Source organism: Schistocerca cancellata, chromosome 4, assembly GCF_023864275.1.
Source record: "Schistocerca cancellata isolate TAMUIC-IGC-003103 chromosome 4, iqSchCanc2.1, whole genome shotgun sequence".
Taxonomy (NCBI): Eukaryota; Metazoa; Arthropoda; class Insecta; order Orthoptera; family Acrididae; genus Schistocerca; species Schistocerca cancellata.
The window spans coordinates 137256923-137271755 of NC_064629.1; the positions used below are offsets into that span (position 1 = coordinate 137256923).

Below are 14833 nucleotides of genomic sequence, written 5' to 3' on the forward strand. Positions count from 1 at the left end.
CTTTGCTTATACCACGTAAACAAGCGCTATATATGGCGGCTTTCCATACTAATTTTTCTCTGAATGTATTGTTAAATAAAAAATTTATTTACTAATATTTTTTTATATTTTGAAGTTGTAAACGTTTCCCGTCTTTCTCCTATACTGGAAGAGTCTTCTTTGATCTGTTTATACCCGACGTGAAGCAAGGTGGACAAAGATTTAGCGTACATAACGCCCCATAGTTTTGCTTGTCAGTCAGAATTTTATTACTTAACTTAATTTACTGGTGCCTCATAAAAGATATTATTTCATCAATGCTGCCAACATTACCATCATACAATCGACATTTTCATTCTTCATTATGTTGTAATTATACACATTTTCATGACCCATTTGTTTCTTCTCTCCAATAGTTGGTGTGTAGATGGTTGTTTAATTGAAACTGGTAACCAAGTATAAAATAACGAAAGTGATTGAGCATCCGGAGAAATGAGCCTCTGACATGATTTTATGTTGGTTTTTTAACCCTGGATTACTTAACCTTCGTAAAATTTACGATTGCTGTTGGTACCAATTCGCGGTTCCCGCCGATTTAGTATTGTCAGTATAGGGTGTAAAATAGGAAATTACGTACTTATTTTGTATGTGACGTACCACTGAAAACCTTACAATTGTAATTATCTAGTGCATAACTGTAAATTGCAGCTTTGAATAAAATACGGTGCTGTAAAATTTACCACAGTTTAGTAACAATGTAACTTTTTCCCCCTTTGGTGTTCTGGTGTTAGCAGTGAAACTGGCGAAACTTTTAAAATCAGTTTTTGTTAAGTAGTCACTGTATTTCCACTGATGCTACGTCTAAAATTATATACCTATACATATATTTATATATCGTATGTGGCTTTTACTTATAAGGCTTTTCCTTTTCTGTGCACAGGTCGAAAGGAAGAGACACATTGGAAATGATATAGTTAACATCGTTTTTCTGGACGGAGGAAGCGGACATATGTGTCATTTCAACCCTTCTTACATCAAATCACAATTTACTCGTATCCTTTTAAAATCACTGTTTATTAACGTTTTCTGCACAAAAATATAATTTGTACCCTAATCAAGATTTCTGTGATTTCTGTGATTTTTTCAAAGGCGGCGGAAGTGAAGTATTTATTCTGGGTGCACAGTATCTGTGACTAAAAAGAGAGGTACCCGAACTCGAACGGCTAAAAGCGAATAAAAATTATTTGAAAATAGGGAGATAAGTCTGTTCTTACCGACCATCGAGGAGCTTCATCTGTAAAATTCTGCATCTGTGTACACTCGATGTTTGAAGATTAGCGAACCTAAAGCACAGGTTAGTGAAGAAACAGTACTGTGTAACAGACAATCATTACGATCAGCAGTGGAGTTTCAGAGAAGCGATTAAAAGACAGCCGAATGGAAAAGTTGATGACTAATATCTGTATAATGTGATCTCACTGTGGCATTTGATATGGGGCTTCTGTAGTGCAGATACACTGAAAACGATGTGGCATGTCCACTTGTCGCCATGACAAGTATGCCTACTGTTCCATTCCTCTGTTTTAATCACTTCATTGAATCATTACATTAAGGGCTGAACGTACAACAACACAGAATACTGTGTTTTGGGTAATATGACGTCGTAAGTACTGCACACATATTGTTTCAACCAAATTTTTATCATTATGTATAAATGCAAGGTCTCACGGTGACATGAATTAATAAAATCTTCTCGAACTTCCAGCCGCACCAGGGGTAGTTAAAATCCCACGAGCTTTCGGCCGAGCTCTACTCGCCATTGTCGTGTAGCAACGGCCTCGCCGTTACATGACCGCGCTCTGGCTGTGACGTCACTTTAACCACCGGAAGCGGCTGAAAACCCGAGAATATATTATTAGTTTGACTTTTTGTCAAACAATACCACATTTATGACGTTTGTGAATCCGATGATCATAGCTCTGTGCTACAAGGCTGTTTGTTCTGCGGCTTGTGCTTCTGTAATACTGTATTCACATTTGTTACCCTTCAGTCATCTTTTGTACATAAATGCAGAGCCTTACAGATAAATAACCTCGATGGGTTAGTAGACCATACCTATCTCCCTATTTTCAAATCATTTTCATTCAGATTTAGCCGTTCTAACTGGGATACTTCCGTTTTAAGTAACAAGAAACCAACGATTATCGTGTGATTAAGCAAAATCTTTATCACTAAAGACGAGTCATAGCCTCGAGATTACCACTGCGAAAAATAGTTTCGTTTACCTGATACGAACGACAAAGACAATGCTTGATATGCACGCAGGGATATGCGTCAGTCACCGTAACAACTTTCTTTCGTGGCGTTTATTGTTTACTCATTCATCCCATACGGGTGGATTTTCATGTAGGAAAGTTAGATGTAAATGTTTCAGTAAGCTGCAATGGCAATGAAGAACCTAATGTAATTCGTTTCTCTGCTATTGCCATCTCCTACTTTCGAGCTGTCATGTTGCTGACAGTATACAAACTACTAACTTAAACGTAATGGGATATCATGTTACAGTGTTGTATCTGCGAATTCCTTCTACAGCGCGTATAAACACTTATCTAACACCTAGTGAAGGAACTGATGCAGCTCCTAGAGAAATAACCCTTCGACATGATTTTATACTCGTTGTGAACAACTATACATAATGGCAAATTTGGGCAATATGGTGAAACCACAGAATATAATTTCACCAGCAATTAAAAACATGTAATGGCACCAAACATTAAATTAGGAATAAAAAGCTTTTAGGAAAAGCTTTGCAGGAATGTGCTTACTAACCTCTGCCGTTGAGGAGAAAATTGTTGTAGTGGTAGTCATTTAGGACCCTAGTAGTGGATAAGATCTCAATAACTAGCATTTGATCAACTAAGGCAGAAGAGGTGGAAGCGCTTCGTTATCAGTCACTTTATTTTGCTGCGTTGAATCCAAAACTCCTCACAGTGTGTCACGGCGTGAGACCATCCGACGCTGTTGACACTGACCCGTCCGCTGGATAGAAACACGGACACTTTCGGGTTACTGAAGCGGTGTACGGCAAGCTCGTTCAGTTTCATTTATGGTAGAGAATCGGGAGGAAGAACTTACCATTTCATTCGGCACTTACTGTGAGTAACCTTCTATTAAATTCATGATTCCTATAGATGCAGCAAGTTAAACACTCTCTAGGCCTTCAATGAAAATGTTTTCTGCATATTGTGGGACACGTATTTCCGCGAACACAGCGTTTCTTCACGTGTAGCTCATTTCAAGTGATTAAGAAATTCGTGATAATATCGTGGGTCGCAAATAATTTAGTGTGGACATATACAGTGCGAGCGACCGATATCCATGTGCGTACAGCACGAATTTCGCACGTTCCTGCAGTGTACAATAACACTGCCAGAACTGCGATTTTCCTGCATTCAGCCATTGAGGCAAACCCTCTCATATGACAATGGGCACTCATCGATCCCTAATTAGAGGCTGCCAGTTCGTTTTCGCTTACTGGTGAATTGCTACTTCAGTGTATACTGCCAAAGAGACGGACTTGTATACTTGAGTGTGTCCGCTGTTATAGAAGTTCTCGATATTTTAACAGACTGGGACTAGACCTTACCTATGCGGGCTCTTCAGGCTCAATTCCGTTTTAATTTTTCCGTTGCAGAGTGCAAGATCAGTTTTGGAGACAACCCCCAGGCCGTAGCTGTGGCATTGCTCTGCCTTATCAACTATCCCAGGACTACTAATCCAGCAAGATATGCCGAGCTTGTGAGAAGTTTTGAAGATAGGGCAGAAGCCTTGCGCCTTCAGTCTGACCCGGCTGGCTCACTTGATTACCCATGGAATGTAGGGGACCAGGTGGTGATTCCGGTCTGACACACTTTACTGAAGTAGCTCTTTTGTGAATTAATAACCAGCCATCAACGTCTTAACTTACTTTCCTGCCACAACCTGCTGTGATGTGAGAGATAAACCTCTACAGGGTTATCGCTGCCACATCACACACGGCTGCTTAAGTTGCGGGGCTGAGTACGCCATTGCTTTTCTTTTTCATTACCATTAGTTAACGTGGAGAATCTTCCACTTCTTAGTTCAACATCCCTCGTGTTGCAATTAGAGATAACAAGTTAAATTTGCATAAAGAAACTTAACAGCAAATAAAGTTAACCCCTGGACATTAAACTGCCAGATGTGGAATGTTACCGCATTTTTCAGAATTTGAAACTGTACTAAACCAGATGGCAGTTATTAGAGTCGAGGGGCATAAAAGGGAAGCAATGGTTAGGAAGGGAGTGAGACAGGGTTGTAGCCTCTCCCCGATGTTACTCAATCTGTATATTGAGCAAGCAGTAACGGAAACAAAAGACAAATTCGGAGTAGGTATTAAAATCCATGGAGAAGAATTAAAAACTTTGAGGTTCGCCGATGACATTGTAATTCTATCAGAGACAGCAAAGGACTTGGAAGAGCAGTTGAACGGAATAGACAGTGTCTTGAAAGAAGGATACAAGATGAACATCAACAAAAGCAAAACGAGGATAATGGAATGTAGTCGAATTAAGTCAGGTGATGCTGAGGGAATTAGATTAGGAAATGAGACGCTTAAAGTAGTAAAGGAGTTTTGCTATTTGGGGAGCAAAATAACTGATGATGGTCGAAGTAGAGAAGATATAAAATGTAGACTGGCAATGGCAAGGAAAGCGTTTTTGAAAAAGAGAAATTTGTTAACACCGAGTATAAATTTAAGTGTCAGGAAGTCGTTTCTGAAAGTATTTGTATGGAGTGTAGCCATGTATGGAAGTGAAACATGGACGATAAATAGTTTGGACAAGAAGAGAATAGAAGCTTTCGAAATGCGGTGCTACAGAACAATGCTGAAGATTAGATGGGTAGATCACATAACTAATGAGGAAGTATTGAATATAATTGGGGAGAAGAGGAGTTCGTGGTGCAACTTGACAAAAAGAAGGGACCAGTTAGTAGGACACGTTCTGAGGCATCAAGAGATCACAAATTTAGCATTGGAGGGCAGCGTGGAGGGTAAAAATCGTAGAAGGAGACCAAGAGATGAATACACGAAGCAGGTTCAGAAGGATGTAGGTTGCAGTAAGTACTGGGAGATGAAGAAGCTTGCACAGGATAGGGTAGCATGGAGAGCTGCATCAAACCAGTCTCAGGACTGAAGACAACAACAACAACAACTAAACCGTTACTGACAGCCGCATCATACTTGTGAGAGTTATTCTATTTTGAGTATATAAAATACGCAGATTAAATCACATAGATCATTAGAAGCCATAACTGATAGCTTCGAAAACTCATAATGATGGATGTTTACCAATTCTTGCTGTTATTTCACTCCCTTCTTAATTTCTTTTCTGGCAATAGTGACTCCATTCAGGAGTGAGTTAAAATTATAAAAAAGAATAAACTTTTTGAATGTGTATAAAATTACTGAAATAGTGACGGAACGTTGAAGGCAATAGAAATTGCACGAGACCACTATCGTTTTTTAAAACGATGCTGATAGAACTGTGAAGAGTGTAAAACGTGGTGCTGTGCTGAGCGTAATGGACATACTCAAGGGAAGATAATTTGAGACAGGGAGAATGTCAGGGTGTGGGATCTCAATAGACCAGATGGGCTGGGATGTGGAGTCGGATGAAATTCCAGTGGGTTCGTGTTACGACGATATTGGAATTCGGGTTAGTTGTAAGTGGATAGAGGTCAGATTATGGTTATGGAGAGAAAAATAAAGGAAAGGGAGGGAGGAGGAGGAACTATGACATAGGATAGGATAGGATGTGTGGAGTATGAAGGTGTGAGGTTCAGGGTATAGGCGTTCTAGCTCAGTAGAAACAGAAATAATATTGGAAGGGGGGGGGTCGATAATGTTGTAGATGTATGTATTGCAGAACTTATGAAATATGTGCTCAATTTAGGCGAGAAGTAATCCTACGAAATAGTCAAGAATTCGTGTTGGATATGGTAAGTAGCTTCGACAAGCAAGGTGGGGAGTGTTTGGTGTTTGCAATATACAGCGCCTCCTAGCTAGTAACGAACTGTGTCCTTTTCCTCTGTGACCTCAAATGTTCATGTGAATATCTGAACTAAATTCAAAGAGACCCATCCCATAGAACAATGATTCAACGTTAAAGCATCCAACTGTATCGTTGCCTGCGTTGTAAGTAAAATGCTGTAAGATTCTGAGGCGCTGGCAGCGTACTGCCAATTGTCCTCACTCTCTCAGACGATGCTAAATCCTTCTTTCTTTGCACGAGATCACAAAATTGACAGGCGGATATGTATAATATGTGGTCAAACGCTCGGGCCACCTGACTGAACGGGCTTTATGTGATATCTTTACAATTCAGGAGAGAGTATATTAGTGCAGTCACAATTTTTCAACATCAGAGACCGTTTTTAAACGGCGATTCAAAGACGAGTATTGATTGGCATAATTGTAAAGGTCCAGAATTTGGATTTGTTGTTGGACACTTCACTTGATTTACGTGCACCAAGACCCATTGATAAAGATTTTATTATGGAGTGAGAATGTCAGGGAAGCAAAAAACCGCAATAATCGCTCTAACAGACTTCATTCTACAAAGGACTGTAATGATTAACTGGCAGACATCCTTGCCAACCACAGAGGAGTTCCGTAGGTGCTTAGATAGAGAGGGCAGAGAGAGAAGTACCTGTCTAGCGGTAATGCAATTCGGTTATCACGGTCCTGCTGCTGCCTAGAAGTCATGGATCACAAGAAAGCAAAACCCGACAACGCGTAGAGTTGTGGAAACCACGCTGCCATTGGTCTGTGGAGCAGTGGATGAAACTGTAATATAGGAGGTAAGTGTCACACCGGACAGCTCAGTGAATACCTCAGATTATTGTTATTATTATTATTATTACTATTATTGTCATTGTTACTAAATAGCAACTTCTTGTTCACTATAAAGAATGGAAGCTGTTTGTAGGAGATGCCTTTGTTTGTTTACTGTTTCACCGTATGGTAAGGATAAAAAGAAATAAGGATGCATGATTCACTCATTTTTTCATTCATCCATATGTTTATCCCCATTTCTCATAGTTTTCATCATAAAGGAAAAATCTCAGAGGTGTTTAATGACTCAATGTATACATTAAAGAGAGAAATGGCTGTTGTAAACTAATTACGATTATTTTATTAACCACCACCTATCATTAAACTGTTATGTTTTACAAGTGGATACAAGTATATTAAGAAATACATTGAAATAAGTAGGAAAGCTGCTACTACAAAAAAAAGTGGTCGTTTCCAAATTCAAGTAAATGGATGCAGATTATTTACCATTGAAAGCTTAAAATTTACATGAGTATAATCATAAATGTCAAAAAATAATAATATGAAAATTAAGACTGTAAGAACAAGTACAAATTATGTGTCCCCTTCGAAGTCAGATCTGGAAGTTGGAGAGGTTGAATAAGAGTCTCTGACCGTTCTGTCCACCAACCTGTCGTCTTCTAAAGCTGTGTCCCCAACGCAGAAGACAGCTCGTCGATAGTGGAAACTTCTTCGGCGCAGGCTGCTTCACTGTCAATTCGAACCTATGATTGTGCTTTCTGTGGGATGCCACCTGCCCAGGTTAGTCTCTGTGTATACAGAGGACAAGATCTGACAATGATGGTAGGCGACACTTCTGATTAATGTATCCTGTTTGGTTATTATTCAAATATTCACACATTTACACTGTCTTTTAGAGCACACGACATATCTTTCTTAATTGTAGGGTAACTTTTCCATTCAGCTTCCGAAATATGATACACATGTCCGTCTTTCCGTTACACACTAGACAGAGTGAGTATTACATATTCAAAACTAGGCTACGCCCGATATAGAGTAGATGTCCGGCTTTGAAGAACACCTGAAACGGAGTGACTATTACATATTCACATCTAAGAAACGCACGATACTAAGAACGATACTAAGATACATGTCCGGCCCTCTAGGACGCCCGAAACAGAGTGACTAGCGCAGCCGAAGTACTTCATCTCCAAGGCGCGCCAAAGCGACCCGAAGGTGTCCGAAGCACTTCGGTTGCAATATCGTTACTCTTATGTTTCTCAAAACCAATGAAATTTAATAAAAAAACGATAGACTCGTAGGGTAATCAAGGTAGATTGTCATACTAGAAACAGGGTTAAATACAGTAAAAAGTATATAAATAATTAGGCGTTTTGGCGCCCAGCACCCGAACGTGCCGACCAATCAGAAGCAAGTTCAGTACAATTGGCGGACTCTGCCATGGGGCTGGTACATACTGTACCAACTACCGCTTGTACCTCACGCCACGTTTGTACCATATGCTACTTCACGGGTATCAAGCTGCATCAAGGCAAATAAAATACTGGTGGCCACAGCCAGGAATATCACACAAGGGGTACTTACAACGAATATTGTTTCTTACGATATTTATAGTACTTCAATAGACATAACCACATCATTAGTAGGAATGGCTAATTTTGTTTTAGATTTGCTAGGATCTTAATTTCTTACTTTATGTCTACTAATAGCCGTCACAAAAAGCTTGGTATTAGTATACACCACGCCATCCTAAACACTAGGAAAGGAAGATCTAGGTCTAAATTATTGTTCTGTTCTGTCACATGGTTGTGAGATCGAAGCTAATGTGGAACTTATTTTTATTATTTGTCAAAGGTACAATCAAGAAGTAAATGTTACGGCAATAAAATATAAGAATTGCAAGTTATATAAAGAAAGCTCTCAAAGAGGATTGATTGGACTGATTTTATGGATATATATTTAGTTACTTCAGCCTCATAATCCCGTAAGAAAACAAGACAGGGAAAAGATATGTATGCCCAATAGCCCAACCTCCCCTAGTATTCAAATCAGTGCAATGGCATAAGTACAATGAAAATACTAAAGAATAAAAGGATAGCTAGTAGACGAATCGTTAGGAAGGAAAACAGCTTTTTTCCTTTTTTTTACTTTCTTCACTAATCTTTGGTCCTTACTCCTTACGCTGTACATTTTCTGATTAATTTATGAACATAGTTCCTACGAAAAGTGAAATATTTTACCTTAGTCTTGAGCATAAACATGCAAAATCTGTTTGTTTATGTCGGTCTTCGGCATAAGTAATGTAATTAGCAGCTTTTTGTATCTTCCAAGTAACTGGTTTAAGATAACGTGTACGGTGGTTTTTAAATGCCCTTGTTACGTTGTGACAGTATCGTGTTATAGTCGTATTAGTTTTAGGGCTAAACAGAACTTGTGCGAATGAAGCATTCTACTTTCTGCAGAAACATACTTAATCAAATCGTAAATACACTGCAATGAATCTTGGGACCTCGAGCAAACATAGACTGAGGACAGTACAATAACACCGAAACACGTTTGGTTAATTAGCAGCAACTAACTGTATTTTGTAATAAATTGGCCCCTCATTAATCATTTATTTATTATCCTCCAAGAACGTAACAGAAGATGTTTATCTCTATAGCAAAGTTCGTCAGTAAATTCACAACCAAACACACTATTCACATGGTCAACACACAAGTTTTGACGAAACTAGTCCGCTACAGGTTATCTTTGACTGTGTAGTCGTCAGAGAGTCCCTTGTGGCCATTTTTGGTCCGAAATAAGTTACAGATGAAATTTCTCGCACATATATTTGCCTTCATATCTTCCGGGGATACTTCGGTCACTGTATGTGTAAAATTAATGCGAGCCTTTGTTTCCGTAAAATGTTTCGCAAACGTCTCACTTTCTCTGCCTACGTTGCTAATAGACGACAAGAAAAGCTCGTCCTGGAAGTAGTATGTTTGAACTTGTTTGATGAATGACGTCAGTCAACGACGCAAGAACAGATGAAGGAGCATAGTTTGTAAATAACAATTTATGCGTCAGTGTTGCACTTGAAGCTTCATATACCTGTGCAGTTTCTGCGAGGTGAATAAGTGTGCCATTGCTGATGGGGATCCATTCATTGCATGAAGACTTGGAATCAGTGATCGACCTTTAATTTCCGTTTTCGATTTGTTATTTTCATTTTCATTGTATTTGTATCAGATACTTGAATTATTTAGCACACACAAAAATTTACGAGAATAGATGGTCTGTCAGTGTGTGTTTTATTTTGTAATTATTTAACATCCTTAACACTTGCAGACGTATTTGCTCTAGTGACATACAATTCACTGGAAGACAGTTACCGTCTAGCCATCTATTCTGAAGAATCCGTACCGCTGTTCGGTCCATCTCTGCCGTGCCCGCCGGTGTTCTACGACCATGAGGAATTCAGAGAGTTTCTCCTGGTCAAATGTAAGTATTCGCAACACATATGTGCTAATATTACATAATATTCAAGTTCTAACCACTGCCTTCATGATATCGTTTAGTACATAAAAGTCAAATCAACAGCATTTTTAAAAATTTCTTGGCATTGTTTTTCGGAAAAAACAAAGAGTACTTTTCTCTTTCTGTTACTCCGTACTATTTGTAACAAATTTAAATAAATCCCCTCTTCACTCCAGTATTAAAATTACTGATTCGTTGATTTTTGAAATTTTTCTAAATCTTGCAATTGCAGTGTCTTATATTCCAGCAGTCTGCACCGGGACCATCTTTTCGACCCTGCAGATTAACGAATGTTAAAATGGGGTGACCACCAGCAGCAAGTATTTCAGCAGATAAAGAGCTTAATAGTTTGTTTTGTTTTGATGGTGCATGTAGTGTTTCTGATCAAATAACACATGTCGGAAGACCGATTATTTTTAGTTATATTAAGAGTTGTAAAAGCAGTCAGTTTAATAATTTGTCAGACGAAAAATTTTTAAATTTATATATATATATACTTGAGATTTACTTGTCATTCTGACGTACGTAGAAATATATGTCATATTACCATAGCATACTACCTTAGGGTTTCCCAAGACAAGGATAACAATACGTCTGGGAGACGAATTTTATAACTTACGCAAAACTGTCGAAATTTCTCGGTAAATTATGAGCTTTCTCTTTATTGAACCAGTGAAAAATAATTGTACGCTATGAAATATGTCTTAGAACAAGAGGATAGTCAGGTACAAAGAGATCTGATAAACTTGAACAGTTTGTGAATTTTTTCTGCTACTCAGCCGATAAATTAATACATGCATTTCTAAAAAGGAATTTTCTTTCACCGCCGAATGAAAATCTTATATAAATGACAGATAATCTTAAGTCTTGTTTGCTACATGCCCAAAAACAATCAAAATTATTGCAATTAAAATAAGAATAGCGTACGCCGCAGTAAGTTTTATAACATATATTTCCCATCCTGTGGATTCGGCTCCGTGTGATATAGTTTACAGTAAGCATCACGATAATCTAAGCAACATCTACTGGGACGTATTATCGGCGGAGCAAGATCTGAAGTTCTGTTCCAGTCACATCTGCTAATAGGAGATGCATCACAACCAGCTAATGTCAAATTAGCCCTTAAGTTGTATACCGCCTTTTTATATCAAAACTCTCAGCCAGCTGGAGGTACTGAAGACAATATATGATGTTTTAGAAATATGTTCCTTGACATGGACCACTTACGGAGGTGAAATGTGGAGCATAAGCGCTACAGACAAGGAGAGCATAGACGTTTTCAAAATGTGGTGCCACAGAATAACGCTGAAGATTAGACGGGTAAATAGATTTACTAGGCTGGAGTTACTGAATCGAATTGGGGAAATAAGAAATTTATGGCACAACTTGATTTGAGGAAAGGGTCGGTAAGCAAGATCAAACGGATGTAGGTCGCAATAGCTGTTTGGAGATGAAGACGCTTCCACAGGATATGCTAGCGTGGACAGCTGCATCAGACCAGCCTTCGGACTAAAGACCAAATCACCAACATCATTATTAGCGTCATGGACCAAATTCACTTATTTCCACATCCAGATACTTTATCGTTGTTCTTTACAGCAAGCTGAGAAAAGACGTGACACAAGTATGTCGCGTACATAACAATAATGTTCCCCATTATTATAAAAAGTTCTCAGGCTACACAGGGATTTACGTATAAGGACGTAGTCAACACCTTGGATAAACCTTATCATTGTCTGGAAACACTCATCTGATGAAGCAAGGAATGTCAGCTATCGAATGTTGGCTTCGACTTTTTATGTTTCACTTAAATCTTTCAGCCTGAAATGAAAGTTTCGAGTGTGGTATCATGTTGAGCAAATGAACTGAAAAAAATTTGACTATTTTGCTGCATTTCAGGTACCTTACACGACTTTTAAGGTTAAAGCGAAGTAACGCTCCCCACAGATATTCATTCAGTCAGCTGCTTTACTTTAGGTATATAACCAAAGCGTTCCAAACAAATCTGTTATCTTCACCGTGAGACGATGGACAAATTAATTTTGAGGTGAGAGTCGGACGCCTACAATTTGCATGTTGAGACAGCATTGCAGCAGTATAGCTTTCATTTAATGAAGTTCAAGATAACGTATATGTACTACAAGGTTATCGATGATGTACTCGTAGAAACTTTAGGTCTGTTCCATGAAAGTTATTCAGAAGATGGCATTAGAACAAAAATGTTCAATAGTGTAGATGCGCAAGCATCACTATTCGTTGGTCGACCCTTGGTGAAAAAGTGGTGATATTACGAAGAATAACGTAACAAATCAATTAATTATTTCAGTTCCTTCAATGGAAAACGAAAGAGATCACTGAAATTGATGTTATTCGTGTATATACCACTGAAATACAAGTCAACAAGAATATTATTTAATATGGAAAATGTGAAATATAATCCTATGTATTGCTCCAAGGTACTAAAAGGAAATACGTATTTTTAATACCCGTTGCCTGTTAATAAATGGAGGACAACTTGTATGGATGACCTAATCAGAAAACTATTACCGAATACGCTACCCTTCCAGAAGGTGTTTTCACCAAACCAATGGACGCTTCACGCAAAGAATATTCTTCCGTCAATTTGAAGAGCTGTTGCTTGTGGCTACACGAGAAACGAATCAATAATCATCATCAATTCTAGCACGTACCTGATAAAAAGTACAAAATGCAAAAAGCTTGTATTCCAGTTTCACAAAATTGTATGGAGCACATCAAATAAAACGGTAACAGCGTGAGTTATTACAATGACAGAAATTGTATGCTCGCGAGAACGGCCTGGAGCGACGTCAAGATTACTACACACAGAGGAACCACCATCATTAATTTAAACGAGCTTGATTAATTATTTAAGGATCGAGATGAGATTAATTTTCGTCCCGCTGTAGGCTATTCATCGATTGTTCCTCATTGTCAAACAAACACATAAAAGACTGGTTTGAATTATTCTGAGCGTGAGACCGGTGAAGATGAGCTGTTTATAGCGACTTTCATTCTTTCCGAAAGTGTCCCTGCCTCTGTAGTCTAACAGTTTTCAACGTGTTTCCAAATGGAGAGATGAGATATTAGATATTACACTATTCGGTTAAGTCCGAACAACATATTCTTCTCAACATGCTTTTGTGATACGTTGAAACTGTAGCAAGACTGAAAGAGGTGCGGAGCATGCGACTGACATATCGGAGCAAGATTATAACAGAGTAACTTTTCAACTCTAATGAAAATGGACTAAGAAGCACATGATATGACTGAAATTTAATAACTGTAAATAGTGAAAGGTTACGAGTGCTTCAAATAATGAACTACAAGAAGAAGCTCAAGAAACTATGTAATCTGACACAAACGCAACACAATGTTATTTTGCAATATGTATCATCAGTGGAGTTCGTTCTGAATTTTCGCTCTTCCATTAGTGCCAACAAAAAGAAAAATATATGTGCAAGCAATATTTTGCATTACGTAGTAAATCATCAAATGGTGAATGAAATGGTAATTTATGAGCATACAGATTTCAATTAAAAGTCATTGTCATTGTTTCCTAACAATATGATATGTTTATGCCCTAAGTATACTTAAAATAAAATCTCTAACTTCAAACGGCATTATTATTTTCCCCTCCAAAAAGTATCGGCGAGACACTGATACTTATTGCAACATTTTATGGCAATAGTCTGAAGAACAGCGACGCCTTAATATAGAAGGGAATAGCCCGATGATACAGAACATGTGCTGGGCACGAGACAGGCAGTGTAGCTAACATAGTCGTCTTCCATCAGAGGAAAGATATCGCACTCGTCCATCGGATTTTGAAGTTAAAACACTTTGGAACAATCAACAGGCTGAACACTAAAACTCATACTAATTAAAAAATCTCGCAAGCAAAACAATTCACGGACTGTTAAAGTGGAAATCTACAAAAGGTATTCATGCTTGGACGAAATATACGTTATAACTGATACGTGGCAATTTCTTAGATAAAATACGAGAGATTTCGTGCAATTACTTCATAAAAATAATTTATCATTGACTGTGACTGTAATGTGAATGAAGAAAGACTGAGAAAACGAAGAAAATGGATATGACGTAGCAAGCATACCGACGTGGATATCAGTAACGGAAGAACATCGAGACAACGGAAAGAAGCTAGAGTCGGAAAATCATATCGCCTTCTATCACCGATTTGTGTGCGACAAATAAAATTTAATATGTAAGAAGCACATGGCTATGAAAATTTATTTAAAAATTGTACTGTTTCTCCCGTTCCACATATGAGTTTGTTGAAAGGCGTTGTAAGGAGACTGTTCATCTATTGTTTACGGAACGCATAACTAAATATGGAAAATACCAAATAAACTGTCATTCCACAGTCAGTTATTACGGAAACTTAAGTTGTGGAACAGTATCAATAAGTGTACTAAATAT

General features: G+C 38.2%; 1 protein-coding gene across 1 annotated transcript in view; it reads left to right on the forward strand.

Annotated features, from left to right (window-relative positions):
• LOC126183925 (GTPase-activating Rap/Ran-GAP domain-like protein 3) overlaps positions 1 to 14833 on the forward strand; it is a 662070-nt gene that overhangs the window by 525785 nt on the left and 121452 nt on the right. The window contains exons 11-12 of the mRNA XM_049926272.1: positions 920 to 1031; positions 10184 to 10336. Coding sequence (XP_049782229.1) covers positions 920 to 1031; positions 10184 to 10336 — 265 coding nt within the window. The remainder of the gene's footprint in view (positions 1 to 919; positions 1032 to 10183; positions 10337 to 14833) is intronic.